General features: G+C 46.3%; 1 protein-coding gene across 14 annotated transcripts in view; it reads left to right on the top strand.

The window, feature by feature from the left end:
* nr2c1 (nuclear receptor subfamily 2, group C, member 1) overlaps positions 1 to 21,778 on the top strand; it is a 172,465-nt gene that overhangs the window by 70,911 nt on the left and 79,776 nt on the right. For 10 of the 14 annotated variants that reach the window (XM_072471908.1, XM_072471907.1, XM_072471902.1 and 7 more), the window contains 2 exons: positions 42 to 99; positions 7,983 to 8,058. In XM_072471908.1, coding sequence (XP_072328009.1) covers positions 8,050 to 8,058 — 9 coding nt within the window. In that variant the 5' untranslated portion in view covers positions 42 to 99; positions 7,983 to 8,049. Of the gene's footprint in view, positions 1 to 38; positions 100 to 7,982; positions 8,059 to 21,778 lie in introns of all 14 variants that reach the window. The other 4 variants (XM_072471898.1, XM_072471894.1, XM_072471904.1 and 1 more) reach the window with 1 other exon arrangement.

Here is a 21,778-nt window from a genome sequence, read left to right as displayed (position 1 = left end):
TGTTAGAAGTATTTGACTTTCTTAACTATTTTATCCAGCAGATTAACAAGCTGTCATTCATCTGAAGTGCGAGGCTGCAGAAGGAAGGATTTAAAAAAGGTAGGCAGCAGAGAATTGTGAATTAAACCAGTAGAATTGAAAGTATTCAGATAACTTAAATTTTTGCGGATGTATGAGCTGAGTTTGTACTGTTTAAATGTTGAGTGTTTGCAATTATTTCATGAAAATAGTGAAGTAAAGTCGCCATAGTCCCAGATGACATTAAGCTGCTTTCCCCTTTGAGGGGGAAAGATGACTGGTGGTGATTTAACCTGAGGATTAACACACCTCGGGTGAGGGGCAAGGTTGAGAAGTGGAGGGTGGGGCCTTCATCAATAACCTTAGCTGGTAGAGAAATTGAACCCACGCTGCTGGCCTTGCCATGCACAAACCAGCTGTCCAGCCAACTGAGCTAAACCAACCCCCAATAAGTAGTACAATATACATGTGGTGCAGACATGTGAACAGACATTGGTACAAAAAAGCTGATGGCCTAAAACTAGTTATGAAGACAACTTGAAATATTGGGCAGCACACGTTGCCAATTAGTTGCATGTGATGGGGTCATGTTAAAACATGGGTCGTGATGGCTGTAAAATATAAGGTAAATTAAAATGTTTAAAAGCTGAAAAAACTTAATTCTTGACTCTAAAGTTGATTATTTAAGAGAAGCATGAACAATCTCTACCAGATATCTTGTGGATTGAATATGCGGCTAAGTATTGTGTCCAGTTTTAGATTCCTTATTTGTGGAAGGTTTGGAGGTAGTTCAGAGGAGGTTTCACCAGATTGATTCCGGAGATGAAAAGGTTGACTAATGAGAAGAGATTGAACAGTTTGGGCTTATACTCGCTGGAGTTTAGAATAATGAGGAGATCTGTTCGAGATGTACAAAATACTAAGAGGGATTGATAAAGTTAACATCCATAGAATAGAATTTACAGTGCAGAAGGAGGCCATTCGGCCCATCGAGTCTGCACCGGCTCTTGGAAAGAGCACCCTACCCAAGGAACATAGACCAACTGTTCCCCCTTGTGAGGCAATCTAGAACGAGAGGTCACAGATGTAGGTTGAGAGGCGGTAGATTTAGAACTGCGATGAGGATGGTGAATTTGTGGAACTCACTGTCCCAAACTGCGGTGGAGTCGGCGTCATTAAATGGTTTGAAGAAGGAGATAGATATATTTCTGATTTTGAAAAAAAAACAGGTTAAAGGGATAGGCGGAACAGGTAGGGTGGTGGACCAGGAAGAGATCAGCCATGATCTGATTGAATGACGGAGCAGGCTAGACGGGCTGAATTGCCTACTTCTGCTCCAAATTCCTAATTGTGAAAGTGCTGCTGTGTGCCCCCCCCACCTGTTAGTAACACCATGCTTGTTTACTGTCATGAAGCTAATTGGAATTGATTTTGCTTTGTCCATTAGCTTGTGTAATACTGCCGCCTTTAACATATTGTTCCATTGAGTTGTATATATTTTTTAAATTTAGAGTATCCAATTATTTTTTTCCAATTTTAAGGGACAATTTAGCGTGGCCAATCCACCTACCCTGCACAACTTTGGGTTGTGCGGGCAAAACCCACGCAAACTTCCATTGAGTTATGTCATTTTACCACTGGTACCATTGTTTAACACTCTGTGACATGTGGCTGGATTGCTGCGTGTTGATGTATTCTATGTTACATATTTTATGGCGCTAATTCATGCATACACTTTGCTAATACTGAATCCTTTATCTTGGTTTATGTAATGAAAGTTGATTCTTCACCCAGAAAGGGGAAAAATTATAGTTCATATCGTGCTCTACCTGTGCATATCAAAATAGATTTTGCCCATTTGAATCCTAAGTTCGGAGTAAAATGGTTGTCCATTATGTTCCTCAATTATAAGTTTGTGTGGGTGCACAACAATGAGTTGATGTGTTAATTGGTTAATAATTCCAAGGAAGTTATTTTTTACAACCGTAAACATTTCATAGCATTGTCAGAGATGGCGGCATTGTCTTCCAGGAGTGCCATTGCAACATTTAACTGGTTATAGCTTTGATGTAGTCAAGTTGTGGAGCTAGATGCACCTCCTGAAAGGTCTCTGGTTATAATCAAAGGGGAGACCATCCACCCAGACGAGTGATTTGCATGCTTTTAAGGAAAATGGGCATGTCCCATGTTTGGCTGGTGGCCTCTGTGAATGACTGTTTAGTGAGCGGAGACGCCATTTTGTAAACTTCAACAATGTTTGGGAATTTGCACCAGCACCAAAAACTGTTTGTCCATAAGTGAGTGCTAGTTGAAGGATGAAGCTACTGTAAATGATTTTCTGTATATAGGGTCTGCATTTAGAGAGAAAGTGAGTAATTTGCGTACTACTTGTTTTTGTATCTTGAAGAATAGAAGTTGATATTCTGATTGAGAGTATTGTGTATTTTTCACATTGTTTATTTCATCTTGGAGTCCTTATCCAACTTTCCTTCTAATAAAGGGAGAATGATTTATGTGCTGGCATATCATTAATGCTAGTAGCTGCTATACAGAATAAGGATTACACTGCCTGGAACATGCTGTTTATCTAGACATTGGGTAGAAAAGGGTGTACTTTGATTAGCTTAATTTGTGCTCGGTTCTGAAAAATGACACATGGCAAATAGAGTGTCAGAAATTGCAGCCTCCCTGCCTATTTATTGCTGCCACACAAGCCCCCTCTAACCATCACCAAGTCACATCTTGGCTTCTTCGCCCACTCTGGAATCTGCAGTGGCAGTAAATGTGAGGTTGATGCATTCTGGGTGAGAAAAATAATTAACCAGACTAAGGATAGAAGTAGTTCAATGTACAGAAGAACAAAGGGATTTAAAGGCACTTGTTCACAGAACATTAAAGGCAGCATCTCTATTAAATAAGCATGTGACAAAAGCTAATACAGTTCCATATTTTATTATAACGGGTATAGAATATAAAAGCCAAAAATGAATGATATATAAAATCTTTTGCCTTCAGTTAGAATAGAGTTTGAGAGATTGGACTCCACAGTATAAGATGAATATTGAGGCTTTGAAGATTCGGATGCTGTCTGATATGAGGAAATACAAACCCAAAACGTCTTGAACAAGTTGGATCTTTGTCCATTGGAACATTGCAGTTTATGGGGCTGTGTGATATATGATGGGCTATGAAAGAAGGGACCAGGAAGGTGGAAGTAGGCTGTTTTCAACAGTTATGGGGTCAATATCCCAAGGGTCTGTAAATACAAGATTAAATGTACTCGAACAAGGGGACACAATTAAAAATAAGTGGTCTCCCATTTATGACGAAGATCAGAGGACATTTTTTTCAGGGTCCTGAATCTTTGGAACTGTTTTTTCCCCCCCAGAGAGCAGTGCAGGCAGGGTTTTTGAATGTTTTTAAAGCCGAGGTAGGTAGATTCTTGACGAGCCAAAGGTAGGCAAAATGTGTAAGTTGACTCCACAATCCAATCAGCCATGATCTTATTGAATAGAGGAGCAGGCTCAAGGGGCCAAGTGGCTTGTCCTAATGTGTATGTTTGTATGTAAATTTGGGAGAGAGGGCAGGAAAACCCAACATAATTACTGAGAAGTGAAATTCACTTCCAAGATTTGAGGTTGAAGCAGAAATGTGAACTTTGAGATTAGATTGGAAAGAGGTGAGTGATGAAATTTGGAGTGGATAAATGTTACGAAGACTGTTCTGCCTGTGCATATCGGGTAAATGGTTTGGTTGGGATGCGTAGCCTGTCTCCGTGTTGTAACTCTATGTACTTTTTCAATCACTTGCCGGTAGCACAGTGGTTAGCACTGTTGCTTCACAGCACCAAGGACCCCGGTTTGATTCCCGGCTTGGGTCACTGTGTGGAGTCTGCACGTTCTCCCCGTGTCTGCATGGGTTTCCTCCGGCTGCTCCGGATCTCCCCACAAGTCCCGAAAGACGTGCTTGTTAGGTGGATTGGACATTCTGGATTCTCCCTCATTCCAACCCTATCACTTTCTTTAAATTATCAGTCACCATCCTTACACCACTTGACTCAATTTCCCATTCCCTGGCCACAATCTCAGGTTGGACAGTCCCCTCATGACCTTGACATTCTGTTCAACCTTGAACCAAGATTCTAAACCTTTGTTCATATCCACAAGTGCTGGTTTACCAACCTGCCATCTTGATAAATCTTACTACTGCTGCCTGTATCCCCTTCTTTGAGGACTTCTGCTTGTTCCCAGTCCCCCAACATTTCATTTTAAATTACAGTGTTTAAATTCCATGTCCGCATCATCACCACCTCCACGTCATCACCATGCCCACCCCCCAGCAGTCCATTGAATACCTCTTGTGTACGTTGCCCCATCATTGGCATCCATGCTGTCAGCTGGCATGCCATCTCTTACCTTTAAAACCCGCTCCCAGAACAAACACAGATACCCCATCTGTTCTCTAGGTTTTAAATGGCATGAGACACATTTCTTTGTGAAATCTGACGTATAAATTCAAGTTGGAAGGAACACAGTGGTTATGTTACTGGGTGAACAGTCCAGGTTATGTTGCTGGGTGAACAGTCCCGGTTATGTTACTGGGTGAACCGTCCAGGTTATGTGACTGGGTGAACAGTCCAGGTTATGTGACTGGGTGAACAGTCCAGGTTATGTGACTGGGTGAACAGTCCAGGTTATGTGACTGGTGAACAGTCCAGGTTATGTGACTGGGTGAACCATCCAGGTTATGTTACTGGGTGAACCATCCAGGTTATGTTACTGGGTGAACCATCCAGGTTATGTGACTGGGTGAACAGTCCAGGTTATGTGACTGGGTGAACAGTCCAGGTTATGTTACTGGGTGAACCATCCAGGTTTTGCGACTGGGTGAACAGTCCAGGTTATGCAACTGGGTGAACCATCCAGGTTATGTTACTGGGTGAACAGTCCAGGTTATGTGACTGGGTGAACCATCCAGGTTATGTGACTGGGTGAACCGTCCAGGTTATGTGACTGGGTGAACAGTCCAGGTTATGTGACTGGGTGAACAGTCCAGGTTATGTGACTGGGTGAACAGTCCAGGTTATGTGACTGAGTGAACAGTCCAGGTTATGTGACTGGGTGAACAGTCCAGGTTATGTGACTGGGTGAACAGTCCAGCCAAAATAGTTTGAATCCCACAAATAGCACAAATGAGAATTTGAATTAAGCTTGAAAGAAATCCAGAAATAATAAACTGGTATCTGTAAATGAGACTCCAGGAGGAATCTTCCATTCTGAAGTCTAAATCCTGTGGTGGGCAGGAATGCCAGTGTGATTCCAGCTGGGTGGAGATGACTGAACACAGGCGATCGTCCGCAGTTCAGTTCAGTAATTAATCATCCACGAGGAGCACGGTAATTCCCATGATGGGGTGGGTAGGAAGTCGCCTGCCCTACAGTACCACATGGGGCTAAACGTCCTGCTGCCATATTTAAATGGCACTCGGACAGCCATCACTTAATTTGACCCAAGAGCTCCGCATTGTTCCTCGAGTGGTTGTGTGGATTTTGCACTTTCCCCCCCCCGTGTCTGCGTGGGTTTCCTACCACAATCCAAAGATGTGCAGGTTAGGTGGATTGACCATGCTAAATTGCCCCTTAGGGTGGGGTTGTAAGAATAGGACAGGGGATTGGGCCTAGGTAGGGTGGTCTTTCAAAGGGTCGGTGCAGACTCGATGGGCCGAATGGCCATCTTGTGTACTGTAGGGATTCTATTGAAGAGGTGCATGGTCCGATTCAGGAGAAGGTGGAGAAAATCAAACTCCAACTCTGGAGGGGACATCTGTTCATCACCCTTCCTCTGTTCTTTAAATGTTGGATAATCTGCCTTTGTCCTTGGCAGGCAGGGTTTCTGGGTTTTTTTTTCAATGTCATAGAACACACAGTGCAGAAGGAGGCCATTCGGCCGATCGAGTCTGCACCAACCCACATTAAGCCCTCACTTCCACCCTATTCCCGTAACCCAATAACCCCTCCTAACCTTTTTTGGACACTCAGGGCAATTTAGCATGGCCAATCCACCTAACCTGCACGTCTTTGGACTGTGGGAGGAAACCGGAGCACCCGGAGGAAACCCACGCAGACACTTGGAGAACGTGCAGACTCCTCACAGACAGTGACCCAGCGGGGAATCGAACCTGGGACCCTGGCGCTGTGAAGCCACAGTGCTAGCCACTTGTGCTACCGTGCTGCCCAGATGTCTTCCTGTCTTCTTCCCTAAATCCTTTTTTGGGAGGGTAAACAGACTGATAACATCTTTTATTTGGGCGGGCAAGAATCGTAGAATCTATGGCACGGAGATAGGCCTTCGGCTCAAACCGGTCCATGCCAACCAAAAAGCCCATCTAAGCTAACCCCATATCCCTCGAAACCTTTCCGATCCATGTGTCTGTCCAAATGCCTTATAGAATCATAGAACTCGGAGAATTCGTAGGACAGTTTTACAGAGGGACAGACAGTCCGGGAGCCTTGTGCTGCCTAATTTGCTTTTTTATTATTGGGCGGCCAACATAGGAAGGCTGCTGGGTGTTGGTGTAGTGACCCAGAGGCCGCTTGGGTACAAGTTGAGGCGAGGTCATGTAAGGGGTCTGGACTGGATGCGCTGGTGACAGCTTTGCTCCCGTTTTCACCGACAAGCTATTCTGCAAGTCCAGTGGTTATGCCCACTTTAAAAGTATGGAGGCAATTCAGACAGCATTTTAGACTGGGATCTTTGTCGAAGTTGGCTCATATTTGTACTAACCACCTGTTTGAGCCGACAAGACTGGATGCAATGTTTGGGGTGTGGGGAAGGAAGAGGTGTGAGAGAATAGGAGACTTGTTTTTGAGGGGGGCGATTCGTCAGCTTAGAGGAATTAACGAGCTATCGGGGTCAAACTCGTTTCGGTATCTCCAGGTTCGGAATTTAGTACAGAAGACTTTCCCAGAGATGCTGCCAGCATCACTAATGGAAAGGATCGGAATCTATGGGCGGACCCTATCAGAAAAAGTAAGCTTAGTGGATGGAGTGAAAGCGAAGTGGGAGGGGGATCGCGGGGCCGGTACTAGATGACGAGGTGCGGAGTGAGGCCGTTTGCAGGGTGAACTCCACTCCCTTGTGTGAGTCTGGTCTTGATTTAGTTTAATCTAGCATTTAGGGCACACCTATCCATGAAAAGATGAGTAGTTGTTTCCCTGGAGGTTGGCGATAGGTGTGAGCGGTGCTTTGGTGTCCCAGCCAACCACGCGCACATGTGTTCTGGTCCTGTCCCAAACTTGTGAGCTTTTGGGCCTCCTTCTTGAGCACCATGTCAGGGATTCTCACTCTCGAACTGTAGCCCTGTCCTTTGCTTGCTATGTTTGGGATGTCGGACTTGTTGAGGCTGCAGATGGGGGCGGAGGCAGATGTCCTTGCCTTCGCCTCATTGATTCCCGGAAGTGAGTCCTGCTGGGGTAGAGGTCTCCAGCCCCACCAAATACCCCGGCATTCTTCGTGGATTTAATGGGAGTTTTTACACCTAGAGAAGATTAAGTACACTGTGAGGGGATCGGTCACAGTCAGTTGCTAGGGGGGATTGGGGGGTGGGGGGTGGGATTGTGTTCTCTTTGTTTTTTTTAATATTTCCTGGGGTTTTAAAAAATGTATATGTTTTGTTGGATTTTGTAAAATTGAAAAAAAAATTAAACACTATTTCACTAATGGTGAAGCTCAATAGGATGCCCTGAGGTTGAAGAAGATGCTATAGAAAGTAGGTCCGTCCCAGTATTTTATTCTTTCTCATTTATTTGCCATAAAAAAGAAAATTACATTTGTTAAAACTTGGTGCTCAGTAATTGTAGATTCCGGATGTATTGAGTCCCAATATATTTCTTCAGCTGATGCAAATTTTATGATTTTCCTCCAACTTCAAGTATGCACTGGATAAATCCTATTTATTTCTTCCAGGAAGTGCCCATGCATAAACTGAATGGCAAGCAATATGGAGGAGTTGGCACAGATTGCTGAACATTAAATGGCTGAGGTATGCAGACATTGTTAAACCAGCTTTCTGAAAATTAATGATTTCAAAAGATGCTTAATGTGGGGTTTTTTATTTTAGTCATCGTTGGATACATTTCATTATAGTTTCACGGGATGATACTGGAGCGCACTGTATCCCGACTGGAAGAGGGAGATTGGGATAAGTGGGTGTGATGGGGAATGTCTAGCATCAAATCGAAGCTTGCATGTAGATTACCGGAAAACAAATTTAATGGAGCTGCCTCTTCAATTATCACAGGCAGTCATTGGCTTCATTAGATTTTGATAGTATTAATGTTGACTTTGCCAGGATGTAAAATATTGAAGTATAGTAGCATTTGGAGGAATCTCCAATTATTACGGAGGCTGATTTTCTAAACCGCAATTAAAATTTAACTTTAAGGAAACTTTAAGTGATGAACAGTTGGTGAACCATCAAGCTGTTACATCTCTGTTTCATTGTAAAATGTCCCATGGCTTGGAAAACATAATTTGTGGAACGAGTATCTGAGACATTTGCCCCTTAATGAGATTGGGTTATCAGACTACTTCAAAACTTGTTTGGTTAATAAGTAACATAAAATATCACTAGCCACATTAATACTGTGGCTACCAGGGCAGGTCAAAGGCTAGGAATCCTACGGCAAGTAACTCACCTCCTGAACACCCAAAGCCATTCACCATCTACATGGCATAAGTCAGGAGTGTAATGGAATACTCTCCACTTGCCTGGATGAGTGCAGCTCCAACGACACTCAAGAAACTTAACACCATCCAGGACAAAGCAACCCCTTCCACAAACATTCAAACCCTCCACCACCGACGAACAGTGGCAGCCCTGTGTATCATCTACAAGATACACTGCAGGAACTTGCCAAGGCCCCTTAGACAGCACCTTCCAAACCCATGACCACTACCATCTAGAAGGACAAGAGCAGCAGATACATGGGAACCCCACCACCTCGAGGTTCCCCCCCAAGTCACTCACCACCCTGACTTGGAAATATATCACCGTTCTTTCACTGTCGCTGGGCCAAAATCCTGCAACTCCCTGCCTACAGCACAGTGGGTGTACCTACACCTGAAGGACTGCAGCGGTTCAAGAAGGCAGCTCACCACCACCTTCTGAAGGATAACTAGGGATGGGCAATAAATGCTGGCCTAACCAGCGATGCCTGCATCCTGTTAATGGATTTTTTAAAGTGTGCATAATTTTTCATTGCAGCAAAAGTGAAAAACAACTAAACTTTTCATTTTGCAGTGTTTTGTCAGGTGGATATAATGTATTAATAATTTGAAAATGCATGGTCTAGAATTGGGATCAAATTTGGTTTTCAGTTATGTTTTTAGTTTTTATCAGTAACTATTCTTAGGTTTAGAGTCATCCACCATTCAACAAGGTGCTTGCAAATTCCTGCAAACCGAAGTGTGCCTTTACCTACTGACTATAATGTGGTGAGACTATGAAGCCTTGCAATAATAGTCTGGTCTATTAAAATAGATCACTGTCACCTGATCTCATTGACCAAGAAGATGGATCCTATCAAATTGTGCCTGAGCCTAAAAGCCAGCGAGCACATTTAGTTTATATTAAATAGTACTCAGCATGGTTACATAATCCATTGTTTTCCTTAATGTCCAAGGAACAAAAATACTTCTACTAACTCTGGACATAAACCTAATTCTTGAAGCAATGACTAATTTCTTGTTTTCAAATTGTTACTCCGGAGCCAATGTGCAGCCCTGGCTTCAGACTGACTCAGCTGAGACAAAATCAACTCCTGATATACTATGGAACATACGGTATAAAGCACTGTGTTCCTCATAACTGTATTCCAAAATGACCCATTGTCTTCGATTACATTGGATGTTGAATTGATTGAAGTGAATTGACTCATAGATCTGTGCCAAATACCTTGGCCGTTTAGATGAGTTCCCACCCAAGGACAATAATAAACCCTGTATATCAGGACCTTCCTGAACTGCACCTATCAATCCTTGCACTGTAAAAGATTCCAAAGAAGACAGAACCGTTATGGTGTGTAGTAATTACATTTTATTCAGTTAATAAGAACACATCATGGTTACAATTAGCTATCTTACTCACCAGCAAAGTATCATTCTTGGCGTTCAAGAATGGCCAATAAATCTAACAAGTTAAAGTGACTCATACAAAGTCATAATGTAACTTGATCCCATTGGGAGGAGTGGCCTCTGGAATCTTCCTTCTATACATCAAACGTGAACTTTTATTACGTTTTGTTGGACTGTTAAGTAAGAAATGAGCAGGACTCTGTCATTTAGCCCTTCAAATCTGTCCCGCATAAATATGCCCAAATTTTGCCTGTAAAAAACCAAGAGTGCAGGTGAAGCAATTCAGTGTATTTAACGGTTAGTCCTTCTTGTACCTTCAGGTTGTTTTCTTTTGAGTGAAACAATGAAAAGACAGAAGAAACCAACAATAATGCACCATAACCAAAGCAATACAATTTTTCACAAACCGAAGTACCATGATATAATCATGCAGAAAAGATATTTATGCCCCTGAGCTTGTAGATGGCACTGAAGGAGACCGGTTATGTTTAAGGCATATATGCAAATCTTTAAAAATAATATACAGACTATGTTTGTCCAGATTTTTCTGATTGGTTGGTGGGTAGAGGATTGGTGTGCTTGCGAGTCTCTGCTAGTTTAAAAATAATTTCTTCACATGTATAGTACCTTAGTTTCATTAAGATCTAAGTTTTACATAGTAATTCACTTGTTTAGTATACCATGGTTCCCATTATATTTGGCAGCTAACATTAACCTCCTCGAGACGGCTCACTATTCATGACACATTTACGTGACACATTAAGGCGGCACAGCAGTTAGCATTGCTGCCTCACAGCGCCAGGGACCTGGGTTCAATTCCGGCCTTGTGTGGAGTTTGCACTTTTTCCCTGTGCCCGCATGGGTTTCTCCGGGTGCTCGGGTTTCCTCCCACAGTCCAAAGATGTGCAGGTTAGGTGGATCGGCCATACTAAAGTTGTCCCTTAGAGTCCAAAGATATGCAGGTTAGGTGGGGTTGTAGGGATAGGGCGGAGGAGTGGGTTTAGGTAGGGTGTTCTTTTCAGAAGGTCATTGCTCACTCGCTGGGCCGAATGGACTCCTTCCGCACTGTAGCAATTCTACGATTTTAGGAAATGGAGTATATTCTCTTGTCTAACAAGACTTTTCTGTCATGTTTGGCTCTGACAGCTTTTTAATCCCTATTTTCCTGCCTTTCATCCAGATATATTAATATTCATCTTGCCACGAACCACGCTGATGTTATCTGCACAGATATCCCAACTTGACACACCGCAACCTCAACATAGGTTCTAATCATTTGGGCAACGAATCTTAAAATTCCCCCAACAGAATGATCTGTCTAATGGCATCATAAGTTTCTTCTATTTTCAATTATAGCACCCACCTATCAAAATGACTTTGTTTAACCCTTTTGAATTTAATGTAAGTTTATCCAGACTGTTTTCTTGCAGCTCAAAACATTTGTCTGTACTTCTCCAGCACCAGCTCATAACCCCCAATATAGCTTTCTTCATTTCTCTTGGTCCCCAGACTTTTCTCTGCCAAGAATGCATTATAGCCCTACCTACAAGTTTAGCCTGTAAGAGTAAGGTCCAAATGTCTTGTGGCCATTTCATCTGTTCAGCTGTTTTAGCACAAAAAATGCCTCAGCATCTCTTTCATTGAATTTTGCTAGAGCTTGTACATATCTGAACACTTCCCCACGAGTTTCCCATCTAGAACCACCTTCCTCTGCCATCTGCTCCAACCTTTTGTTGCTGCTACCTGTGTGCGAAGTTGGAAGTGTCTCTCTCTCTTTTTCTCTTCACTCTTGCTGCATGCTCCATTTCCCGTTTAAAGTTCTCCCTTTTTCTTCCTGTTCCTCTCTTCCCTCTCTTTTGCCTCTCTTTCCCATTGAAAAGCTCTCTCATTCTCTTTCCTCTCGAGCCCACTTTTTTTCCTGCATCTCGTAACTTCTATGCAACTTTTCTATGTCGCTTTGTAATTGAAGCTTCGCTAATTCATTATCCTTGCTTATCAAAATATTGGCACGGCTAAGCCCCTCATTTTTAAATGCGTTCTTATGCTTTCAATTTTCTCAGCCTTCTTTGCCCCTGTAGATAGTCATTATTAGTGTCCCAAGTAGGCTTACATTAACATTGCAATGAAGTTACTGTGAAAATCCGCTTGTTGCCTACTAGGGGATAAGACTACTAATTTATCTGCCAATTCCATCAATTTGGTTTTAAATACACTTTTCAAAATTGCTACTGTTACATTGTTTACTTTCAGATAAGATTGCACTACGGTAGTAATAGCTTCGTTGAGAATTGGAGGCAGTTTCGCCAACACTTTGGGTTGGGGGCAGGGTCAAGGGAAATGCCGATTCGGGAGAACCATAGATTTGAGCCAGGGAAGTGGGATGGAAATTTTTGGAGTTGGGAGGAATAAGCAATTAGGACACAAAAGGATTTGTTTCTTGGGGGTCGGTTTGCAGGATTGAAGGAGCTGGGAGTGAAGTATGGGCTGGAGCAGGGGGAAATATTTAGATACATGCAGGTTCGAGACTTTGCCAGAAAGGAGATACAGAGCTTCCCAGTAGAGCCGGCTTCCACATTGCTGGAGGAGGTGCTGTCGACAGGGGAAATGGAGAAGGGGGTAGTATCGGCGGTTTACCGGGCTATTTTGGAAGAGGACAAGGCATCCCTGGAAGGGATCAAGACAAAGTGGGAGGAAGAGTTGAGAGAGGGTATGGAGAAGAGGTTCTGCTGTGAGGTGCTCCGGAGGGTGAACGTCTCCACCTCGTGTGCGAGGTTGGGGTTGATACATCTGAAGGTGGTATATAGAGCACACCTTACAAGGGAGAGGGTGAGCCGGCTCTTTGAGGGGGTAGAAGATGTGTGTGAAAATTGAGGGGGGGGGCAGCAAACCACGTTCATATGTTTTGGTCCTGTCCAAAGCTGGAGGATTACTGGAAGGAGTTTTAGGGTAATCTCTAAAGTGGTGCACGTGAAGACGGACCCGGATTAGGTCATATTCGGGGTGTCGGACCAGCCGGGGTTGGAAACGGGTGCGGAGGCAGGTGTTGTAGCCTTCACCTTGCTGATCGCCCGAAGGCAGATCCTGTTAGGGTGGAGATCAACCCCTCCACCCTGTGCCTTGGCATGGCGGGAGGACCTGCTGGAATTCTTGACTCTTGAGGAAGTCAAATTTGAACTGAGGGGAAGGATGGAGGGGTTCTACAACTCATTGGTGTCATTCATTATGCACTTTCGAGAATTGGATTACATGAAATGAAAATAACTTATTGTCACGAGTAGGCTTCAATGAAGTTACTGTGAAAAGCCCCTAGTCGCCACATTCCGGCGCCTGTTTGGTGGCCTGCCTTGGTCTGCTTTAAAAGCCAGCGATTTAGCCCAGTGAGCCAAACCAGCCATTGAACATTTGGGGGGGGGGAGGGGGAACTGTGTGTGTTAATAGTGACTGGGTGATTCCTGATTCCTTTTTGTAATTTGTTTATGTTAACATGCAGGCTAATGTTTTGGGGGTTTGGTGGGAGGATGGGATTATTGCTATTGATATGAAGATTGACATTGCATTTGTTACTGATTGTTGCTTATTGTTGGGTGTAAATTTGGGAGAAAATGTGAAAAAGGAGAATTAAAAAAAAAATTTTTTAAAGGTAAGATTGAGCTAAATCAAGAGCCATTTTTTCAGCCTTCTTATTTTAAATAGCATGTTCTCACTTGTTTCCATTATTCCTCACTCTTGTTAGGTTCAAAATGTCAAAAAATCCCATCTCCCAAGGAATTGAGCTTTTTAAGATCCTGGACTTTGAGTCCCCAATTTTCTATCACGAACCACGCTGATGTTATCTGCGAGGATATCCCCAACTTGGAACACAGATTCAGGGGCGTATAATTTTGTTTTTGGAATGGTGTGAGGAGTCAAGTGAAACCCCAGTGAGAATAAACAGCCCAGTCGTCGTGTAACAATTATTAAAGACTATTTATTACTCGAACAGGATTATACTACGTTAAGACAATTAAGTAAAGTGGCGGCATGGTAGTACAGTGGTTAGCACTGTTGCCTCATAGCGGCAGGGACCCGGGTTTGATTCCCGGCTTGGGGCACTGTCTTTGCGGAGTCTGCACATTCTCCCCGTGTCTGCGTTTCCTCTGGGTGCTCCGGATTCCTCCCATAGTCGAAAGATTTTGTTAGGTGAATTGGACATTCTGAATTCTCCCTCGGTGTACCCAAACAGGTGCTGGAGTTTAGCAACTTGGGGATTTTCACTGTATTGCAGTGTTAATGTAAGCCTACTTGTGACACGAATAAAGATTATTCTTTTTTTTAAAAAATATTTTATTAAAGTTTTCAAACACAATTTTTCCACCTTACAAATCAACAAAAAAGATAACACAATAACTAATAGATAACATAATTTAAATAAAATAGTGATCTAACAAAGTAACACAAAAATAGTGCTTCCCCCCCCATCTACCCCAACCAGAGCAAAACAGGTTGCCTCCCCCCCTCTGGGCTGCTGCTGCTGACGATCTATTTTCTCTTAACGTTCCACGACATAGTCAAGGAACGGTTGCCACCACCTGGTGAACCCCTGAACCGATCCTCTCAGCGCAAACTTCATCCGTTCCAGTTTTATGAACCCTGCCATATCGTTTGTCCAGGCCTCCACGCCGGGGGGTTTTGCTTCCTTCCACATGAATAAGATCCTTTGCCGGGCTACCAAGGACGCCAAGGCCAGAATATCGGCCTCTTTCGCCTCCTGCACTCCTGGCTCATCCGCTACCCCAAATATAGCTAACCCCCAACCTGGTTTGACCCGGACCTTCACCACCTTTAAAATCACTCTTGCCACTCCCCTCCAGTACTCATCCAGTGCCGGACACGACCAAAACATATGTGTGTGGTTCGCCGGGCTTCCCAAGCACCTCCCGCACGTGTCCTCCACCCCGAAGAACCTGCTCAGCCTCGCTCCCGTCATGTGTGCTCTGTGTAGAACCTTGAATTGTATCAGGCTAAGCCTGGCACATGAGGAAGAGGAATTTACCCTACTTAGGGCATCAGCCCACAGACCCTCCTCAATCTCCTCCCCCAGCTCTTCTTCCCATTTTCCCTTCAGCTCCTCTACCAGCACCTCCCCTTCCTCTCTTATCTCCTGATATATTTCGGACACTTTGCCCTCCCCGACCCATATCCCCGAAATCACTCTATCCTGGATCCCCTGTGTCGGGAGCAGCGGAAATTCCCTCGCCTGTTGCCTCGTAAACGCCCTCACTTGCATGTATCTAAAGATATTCCCCGGGGGCAACTCATACTTTTCCTCCAGCGCTCCCAGGCTTGCAAACGTCCCGTCAATAAACAAATCTCCCAATCTCCTAATTCCTGCCCAATGCCAGCTCTGGAACCCTCCGTCCATCCTTCCTGGGACAAACCTACGGTTGTTCCTTATCGGGGACCACACAGAGGCACCCGTCACACCCCTATGTCGCCTCCATTGCCCCCAGATCCTTAAGGTTGCCTTTTCGGGGAGAGCGGTAGCGGCGCCGTCACCAGCGCCTTTAGACTCGTTCCTTTACAGGACGCCATCTCCAGCCTCTTCCACGCCGCCCCCTCTCCTTCCCTCATCCACTTGTGAACCATCGCCACATTGGCGGCACAGTAATAATCGTCCAGATTCGGCAACGCCAGTCCCCCTCTGTCCCTGCTGCGCTGCAGGAACCCCCTCCTTACCCTCGGGGTCTTCCCTGCCCACACAAAACTCATAACACTCCTATCTATTTTCTTTAAAAAGGCCTTAGTGATCAAAATGGGGAGACATTGAAGCACAAAAAGAAACCTTGGGAGGACCATCATCTTGACCGCCTGCACTCTGTCCGCCAATGAGAGCGGCAGCATATCCCACTTCTTGAAATCCTCCTCCATCTGCTCCACCAGCCGCGTCAGATTGAGTTTGTGTAAGGTTCCCCAGCTCCTGGCTACCTGAATCCCCAAATATCGGAAGCTCCTTTCCGCTCTCCTCAACGGCAGGTCGTCTATCCCTCTTCCCTGCTCCCCGGGATGTACTACAAAAAGCTCACTCTTCCCCATATTAAGCCTATATCCTGACAAATCTCCAAACTCCCTCAATATCTGCATAACCTCTGTCATCCCCTCCACAGGATCCGCCACATACAGCAGTAGGTCATCTGCGTAGAGTGACACTCGGTGTTCCTCTCCCCCTCTAACCACCCCCCTCCATTTCCTAGAGTCTCTCAACGCTATGGCCAGTGGTTCAATTGCCAGCGCGAACAGTAATGGGGACGGAGGGCACCCCTGCCTCGTTCCCTTGTGTAACTGAAAATACTCCGATCTCTGCCGATTTGTGACTACACTTGCCACTGGGGCCCCATAGAGGAGTTTAACCCAACTGACAAACCCCTCCCCGAACCCAAACCTCCTCAGCACCTCACATAAATACTCCCACTCTACCCTATCAAATGCCTTCTCTGCATCCATCGCTGCCACTATCTCTGCCTCCCCCTCCGCTGGGGGCATCATTATCACCCCTAACAGTCATCGCACGTTAACATTCAGTTGTCTCCCCTTTACAAACCCTGTCTGGTCTTCATGCACCACCCACGGGACACAATCCTCGATCCTCATCACCAGCACTTTTGCCAGCAACTTGGCGTCTACATTCAGGAGCGAGATAGGGCCATATGACCCGCATTGCAGCGGATCTCTATCTCGCTTCAGGATTAATGATATCATCGCCTCCGACATTGTCGGGGGTAGAGTCCCCCCTTCTCTCGCCTCGTTAAAGGTTCTTGCCAACAGTGGGGCCAACAAGTCCACGTACTTCCTATAAAATTCCACCGGGAACCCGTCTGGTCCCGGGGCCTTCCCTGCCTGCATGTTCCCCAGCCCTTTAGTCACCTCGTCCACCCCGATTGGCCCCCCAGACCTGCCACCTCCTGCTCCTCCGCCTTCGGGAACCTTAGTTGGTCCAAAAACTGTTGCATCCCCTCTTTTCCCTCCGGGGGTTGGGACCTATATAGCCTCTCATAAAAGGTCTTAAACACCTCATTTACCTTCCCTGCACTCCGCACCGTAGTTTCCGTTCCATCCCTAACTCCCCCTATTTCTCTCGCCGCTATCCTCTTACGAAGCTGGTGGGCCAACAGCCGACTCGCCTTGTCCCCATATTCGTATCTCATCCCCTGTGCCTTCCTCCACTGTGCCTCTGCCTTCCCTGTGGGCAGCAGGTCAAACTTCGTCTGAAGTCTTCGCCTCTCCCTATATAGTCCTTCATCCGGGGCCTCCGCATATCTTTTATCCACACTCAAAATCTCCCCCACGAATCTCTCCCTTTCTTTGCCCTCTTTTTTTCTCCTTGTAAGCCTGAATGGAGATCAACTCTCCCCTAACCACCGCCTTCAGCGCTTCCCATACTACCCCCACCTGGACCTCACCATCATCATTGGCCTCCAGGTACCTTTCAATACATCCCCGCACCCTTCCACAGACTCCCTCATCCGCCAATAGTCCCACATCCAGTGGGCGCTGTTCCCTCTCCTCTCCCAGTTCCAGATCCACCCAGTGCGGGGTATGATCTGAAACAGCTATGGCCGAGTACTCCGTTCCTTCCACCCTCGAAATCAGTGCCCTACTCAAAACAAAGAAATCTATCTGGGAGTAAGCCTTATGAACATGGGAGAAAAAGGAAAACTCTTTGGCCAACGGCCTAGCAAATCTCCACGGATCCACTCCCCCCATTTGCTCCATAAACCCCCTGAGCACCTTGGCCGCTGCCGGCCTTCTTCCGGTCCTGGATCTGGACCGCTCTAACCCTGGATCCAGCACAGAATTGAAATCCCCCCCATTACCAGGCTTCCTACCTCCAGGTCCGGGATACGTCCCAGCATCCGCTTCATAAATCCCGCATCATCCCAGTTCGGTGCATATATATTTACCAGCACGACCTCCATTCCCTGCAGTCTGCCACTCACCATCACATATCGGCCACCGTTGTCCACTACTATATTGCTAGCCTCAAACGACACCCGTTTCCCCACCAATATAGCCACCCCTCTATTTTTCGTGTCCAACCCTGAGTGGAACACCTGTCCCACCCATCCTTTCCTTAACCTCACCTGATCCGCCACCTTCAGATGCGTCTCCTGAAGCATGACCACGTCTGCCTTCAGTCCTTTTAAGTGCGCGAACACTCGGGCCCTCTTAATCGGCCCATTTAGGCCTCTCACATTCCACGTGATCAGCCGGATTGGGGGGCTGCCCCCCCCCCCCCGCCGACTAGCCATCACCTACTCTAGGCCAGTCCCACGTCCAGGTCCCGCGCACCCACCAGTCCCCCAGGCGGCGCACTCCCGTCCCGACCACCTCTTCCCTTGCCAGCTCCCTCTCGATCCCAGCAGCAACCCAGTTATCTCCCCCCCCCCCCCCCCCCCCCCCCCCGCTAGATCCCCATCTAGCATGGTTACTCCCCCCATAATGCTTCCGAAAGTCAGCTGACCCCGGCTTCCGCCGCGCTCTCCTTGACCCCCCCGTGTGTGGAACTCTCATCCTCCTTGCGCCTATCTTCCCGCCATCATCTCCCTAGCGCGGGGAAAAACCCGCGCTTTCCTAGATCAACCCCGCCCCCTATGGCGCAGCTCCCCCTACAGCCCAGTTCCCATTCCCCATCCCCCACCTATGTCCCTTTTTCCACCGGCGCCCACATTTCTCAGTGTCCCCCCCGTCAAAGAAAAAAGGGATTTTTCTCTTCCCTTTCCCCTCCCCATCTATCACCCCGATACGGTGAACCTCCCATTCCTCAATTTACAATTCTGTACATCAACATCATCATCTCCCCCACAGCATCAGTCCCTCAGTTCTGGTCCAATTTCTCTTTTTGGATGAAGGTCCATGCTTCTTCCGACGTTTCTAAATAATAGGCTCTATCTTGGTACGTGACCCACAATCGCGCCGGCTGCAGCATCCCAAACTTTACTTTCTTATTGTGAAGCGCCGCCTTGGCCCGATTAAAACTTGCTCTCCTTCTCGCCACCTCCGCGCTCCAGTCCTGATACACTCGTATCATCGCATTTTCCCACCTGCTACTCCGTACCTTCTTGGCCCAGCTCAAAACAGCCTCTCTGTCGGTGAAGCGGTGAAATCTCACCACTATCGCCCTTGGTGGTTCTCCAGCCTTGGGTCTCCTCGCAAGGACCCGGTGAGCCCTTTCCACCCCAGGGGGCCCGAGGGGTGATCCCCAGCTCCCATTAGCGAATGGAGCATCGTGCTCACATAAGCCCCAATGTCAGCTCCCTCCACTCCCTCGGGGAGACCCAGAATCCAGAGGTTCTTTCTCCTCGATCTGTTCTCCAGGACTTCGAGTCTTTCGATGCACCTCTTGTGTAGCGCCTCGTGCGTCTCCACTTTTACCGCTAGGCCCAGAATCTCATCCTCGTTCTCAGCTGCCTTCTCCTTCACCCCACGGAGCTCTATCACCTGGGCCTTTTGTGTTTCTTTTAGCCCTTCGATTGCCAGCAACATCGGCGCCAGCACCTCCTTTAATTCCTCCACACACCGTCTAAGGAATTCCTGCTGATCCGGCCCCCATGTTGTCTGGTCTCCATCCGTCGCCATCTTGCTTCTTCCTTCTCTTCTCTGCCGCTGCTCCAGAGGATCCTTCGCAATCTGGCCACTACCACCGATCTTTTCCATACACACTAGGGGGGACTCCTTACTTCGTCACCCCACACTGGGTTTGGTCCGAAAAAATTTCCGTTGGGGCTCCCAAAAAGAGCCCAAAAGTCCGTTAAAGCGGGAGCTGCCGAAACGTGCGGCTTAGCAGTGCATCGCCGCAACCGGAAGTCAATAAAGATTATTCTTAACACACACAGTTTATTCAGGGTGTACGCCTTGTTCCAAAGTATATACCATCCCTGAACTCCAGACTCTCTCTTTCCCCAAACAACACTCAGATTATATAGATCTACAAGTAAAAACCAATTTATAGTGACCACACAGGGATGATAACCAAGTCTGGAAGATGTCTTGCCTTGTCCTGGTCCAGTTAAAATATTTAAATCTGCTCTATGAAGGTTTCTGCATTACCTTGGATCTCAGACTTGGAGATTGTTAGATGTAAACTGGCCTCCACGCTGCTCGATGCAAACTGACATCTGAGGATGATGGCAGTTATACCATTGTTCCCCTTTGATTCTGCATTCTATGTATTGGGCTGTCTGTCTCTTTCAAATTCCTTGGATTCTTGCGCGTTTAGCCTGTGGAAACCTCCCTGATCTCCCAACCGACCTGGTAAACTGTTTCTTGTAATAGGCGATTCACACCTGATTCCATCTTCATAGAATCTAATCTGCTAATCTCGTTACTGGGAAAGACTCATCCGGTCTGCTGTCACTAGGCAGATTTGTACCTGTTGCTGGACAGATTGCATCCTATTATGCCTTGTTAGATTCATATTACTGCTGTTACTCGGCAAATCGATGACATACTCGGCAAATCGATGACCATCTCAAGTGGCAGCACGGTAGCATTGTGGATAGCACAATTGCTTCACAGCTCCAGGGTCCCAGGTTCGATTCCGGCTTGGGTCACTGTCTGTGCGGAGTCTGCACGTCTTCCCCGTGTGTGCGTGGGTTTCCTCCGGGTGCTCCGGTTTCCTCCCACAGTCCAAAGATGTGCAGGTTAGGTGGATTGGCCATGATAAATTGCCCTTAGTGTCCAAAATTGCCCTTAGTGTTGGGTGGCGTTACTGGGTTATGGGGATCGGGTGCTCTTTTCAAGAGCCGGTGCAGTCTCGATGGGCCGGATGGCCTCCTTCTACACTGTAAATTCTATGTTAATTATTTCCCAAGCAAACACCTCATTTGACTTTCTTCCAAGGTCTTCTGGATCAGCGTAATCCATATTCTCACGTTCCTGGGTGGGATAAGTTTATTTCTAGATTTATTTTTAACTTCTGTCAATGCTTTTGTTGCCTCCACATTTGATGATCCGATTGCTTTTCTGGCCATTCTCCCGTTTTTCAACTTCAGTGAACTCTAGTTCTTCAATTACTTTGTTCCCCAAATCCTAACCCACAGCAAATGCTATTTACCCATTATCCCTACATTGGTTCCCAGTTCACCGGTTCCTTTATTTTAATAACTCTCACCCCATGTTCAGATCCTTCCATGGACTCATCCTTCTCTTTTTTTTGTCGAGATATCCAGCTACCCAGGAATTTCATGTTCTTCCAGCTCAGGCCTCTTGTGTATCTTCCTTTGCCCAACCATTGGCAGCCATGCCTTCGGTAGTATTGAACCCTGATCTTTGGGATTCCCACCTTAAATGCGAGCACCATGTAGAGTTGGATATATAATGCTGTTCCTTATAATGTCTGTGCGGAGTCTGCACGTTCTCCCTGTGTCTGTGTGGGTTTCCTACGGGTGCTCCAGCTTCCTCCCAGTCCAAAGATGTGCAGGTTAGGTGGATTGGCCATGCTAAATTGCCTTTCGTGTCCAAAGAGGTTGGGTGGGGTTACTGGGTTGCGGGGATAGGGTGGAGGTGTGGGCTTGGGTAGGGTGCTCTTTCCAAGAGTTTGTGCAGACTCAAAGGGCCAGATGGCCTCCTTCTGCACTGTATATTCTATGACT

This window comes from Scyliorhinus torazame, chromosome 13 (assembly GCF_047496885.1).
Source record: "Scyliorhinus torazame isolate Kashiwa2021f chromosome 13, sScyTor2.1, whole genome shotgun sequence".
NCBI lineage: Eukaryota > Metazoa > Chordata > Chondrichthyes > Carcharhiniformes > Scyliorhinidae > Scyliorhinus > Scyliorhinus torazame.
The sequence above is the reverse complement of the archived record's forward strand: the minus strand, read 5'-3'. Positions and strand labels throughout refer to the sequence as shown.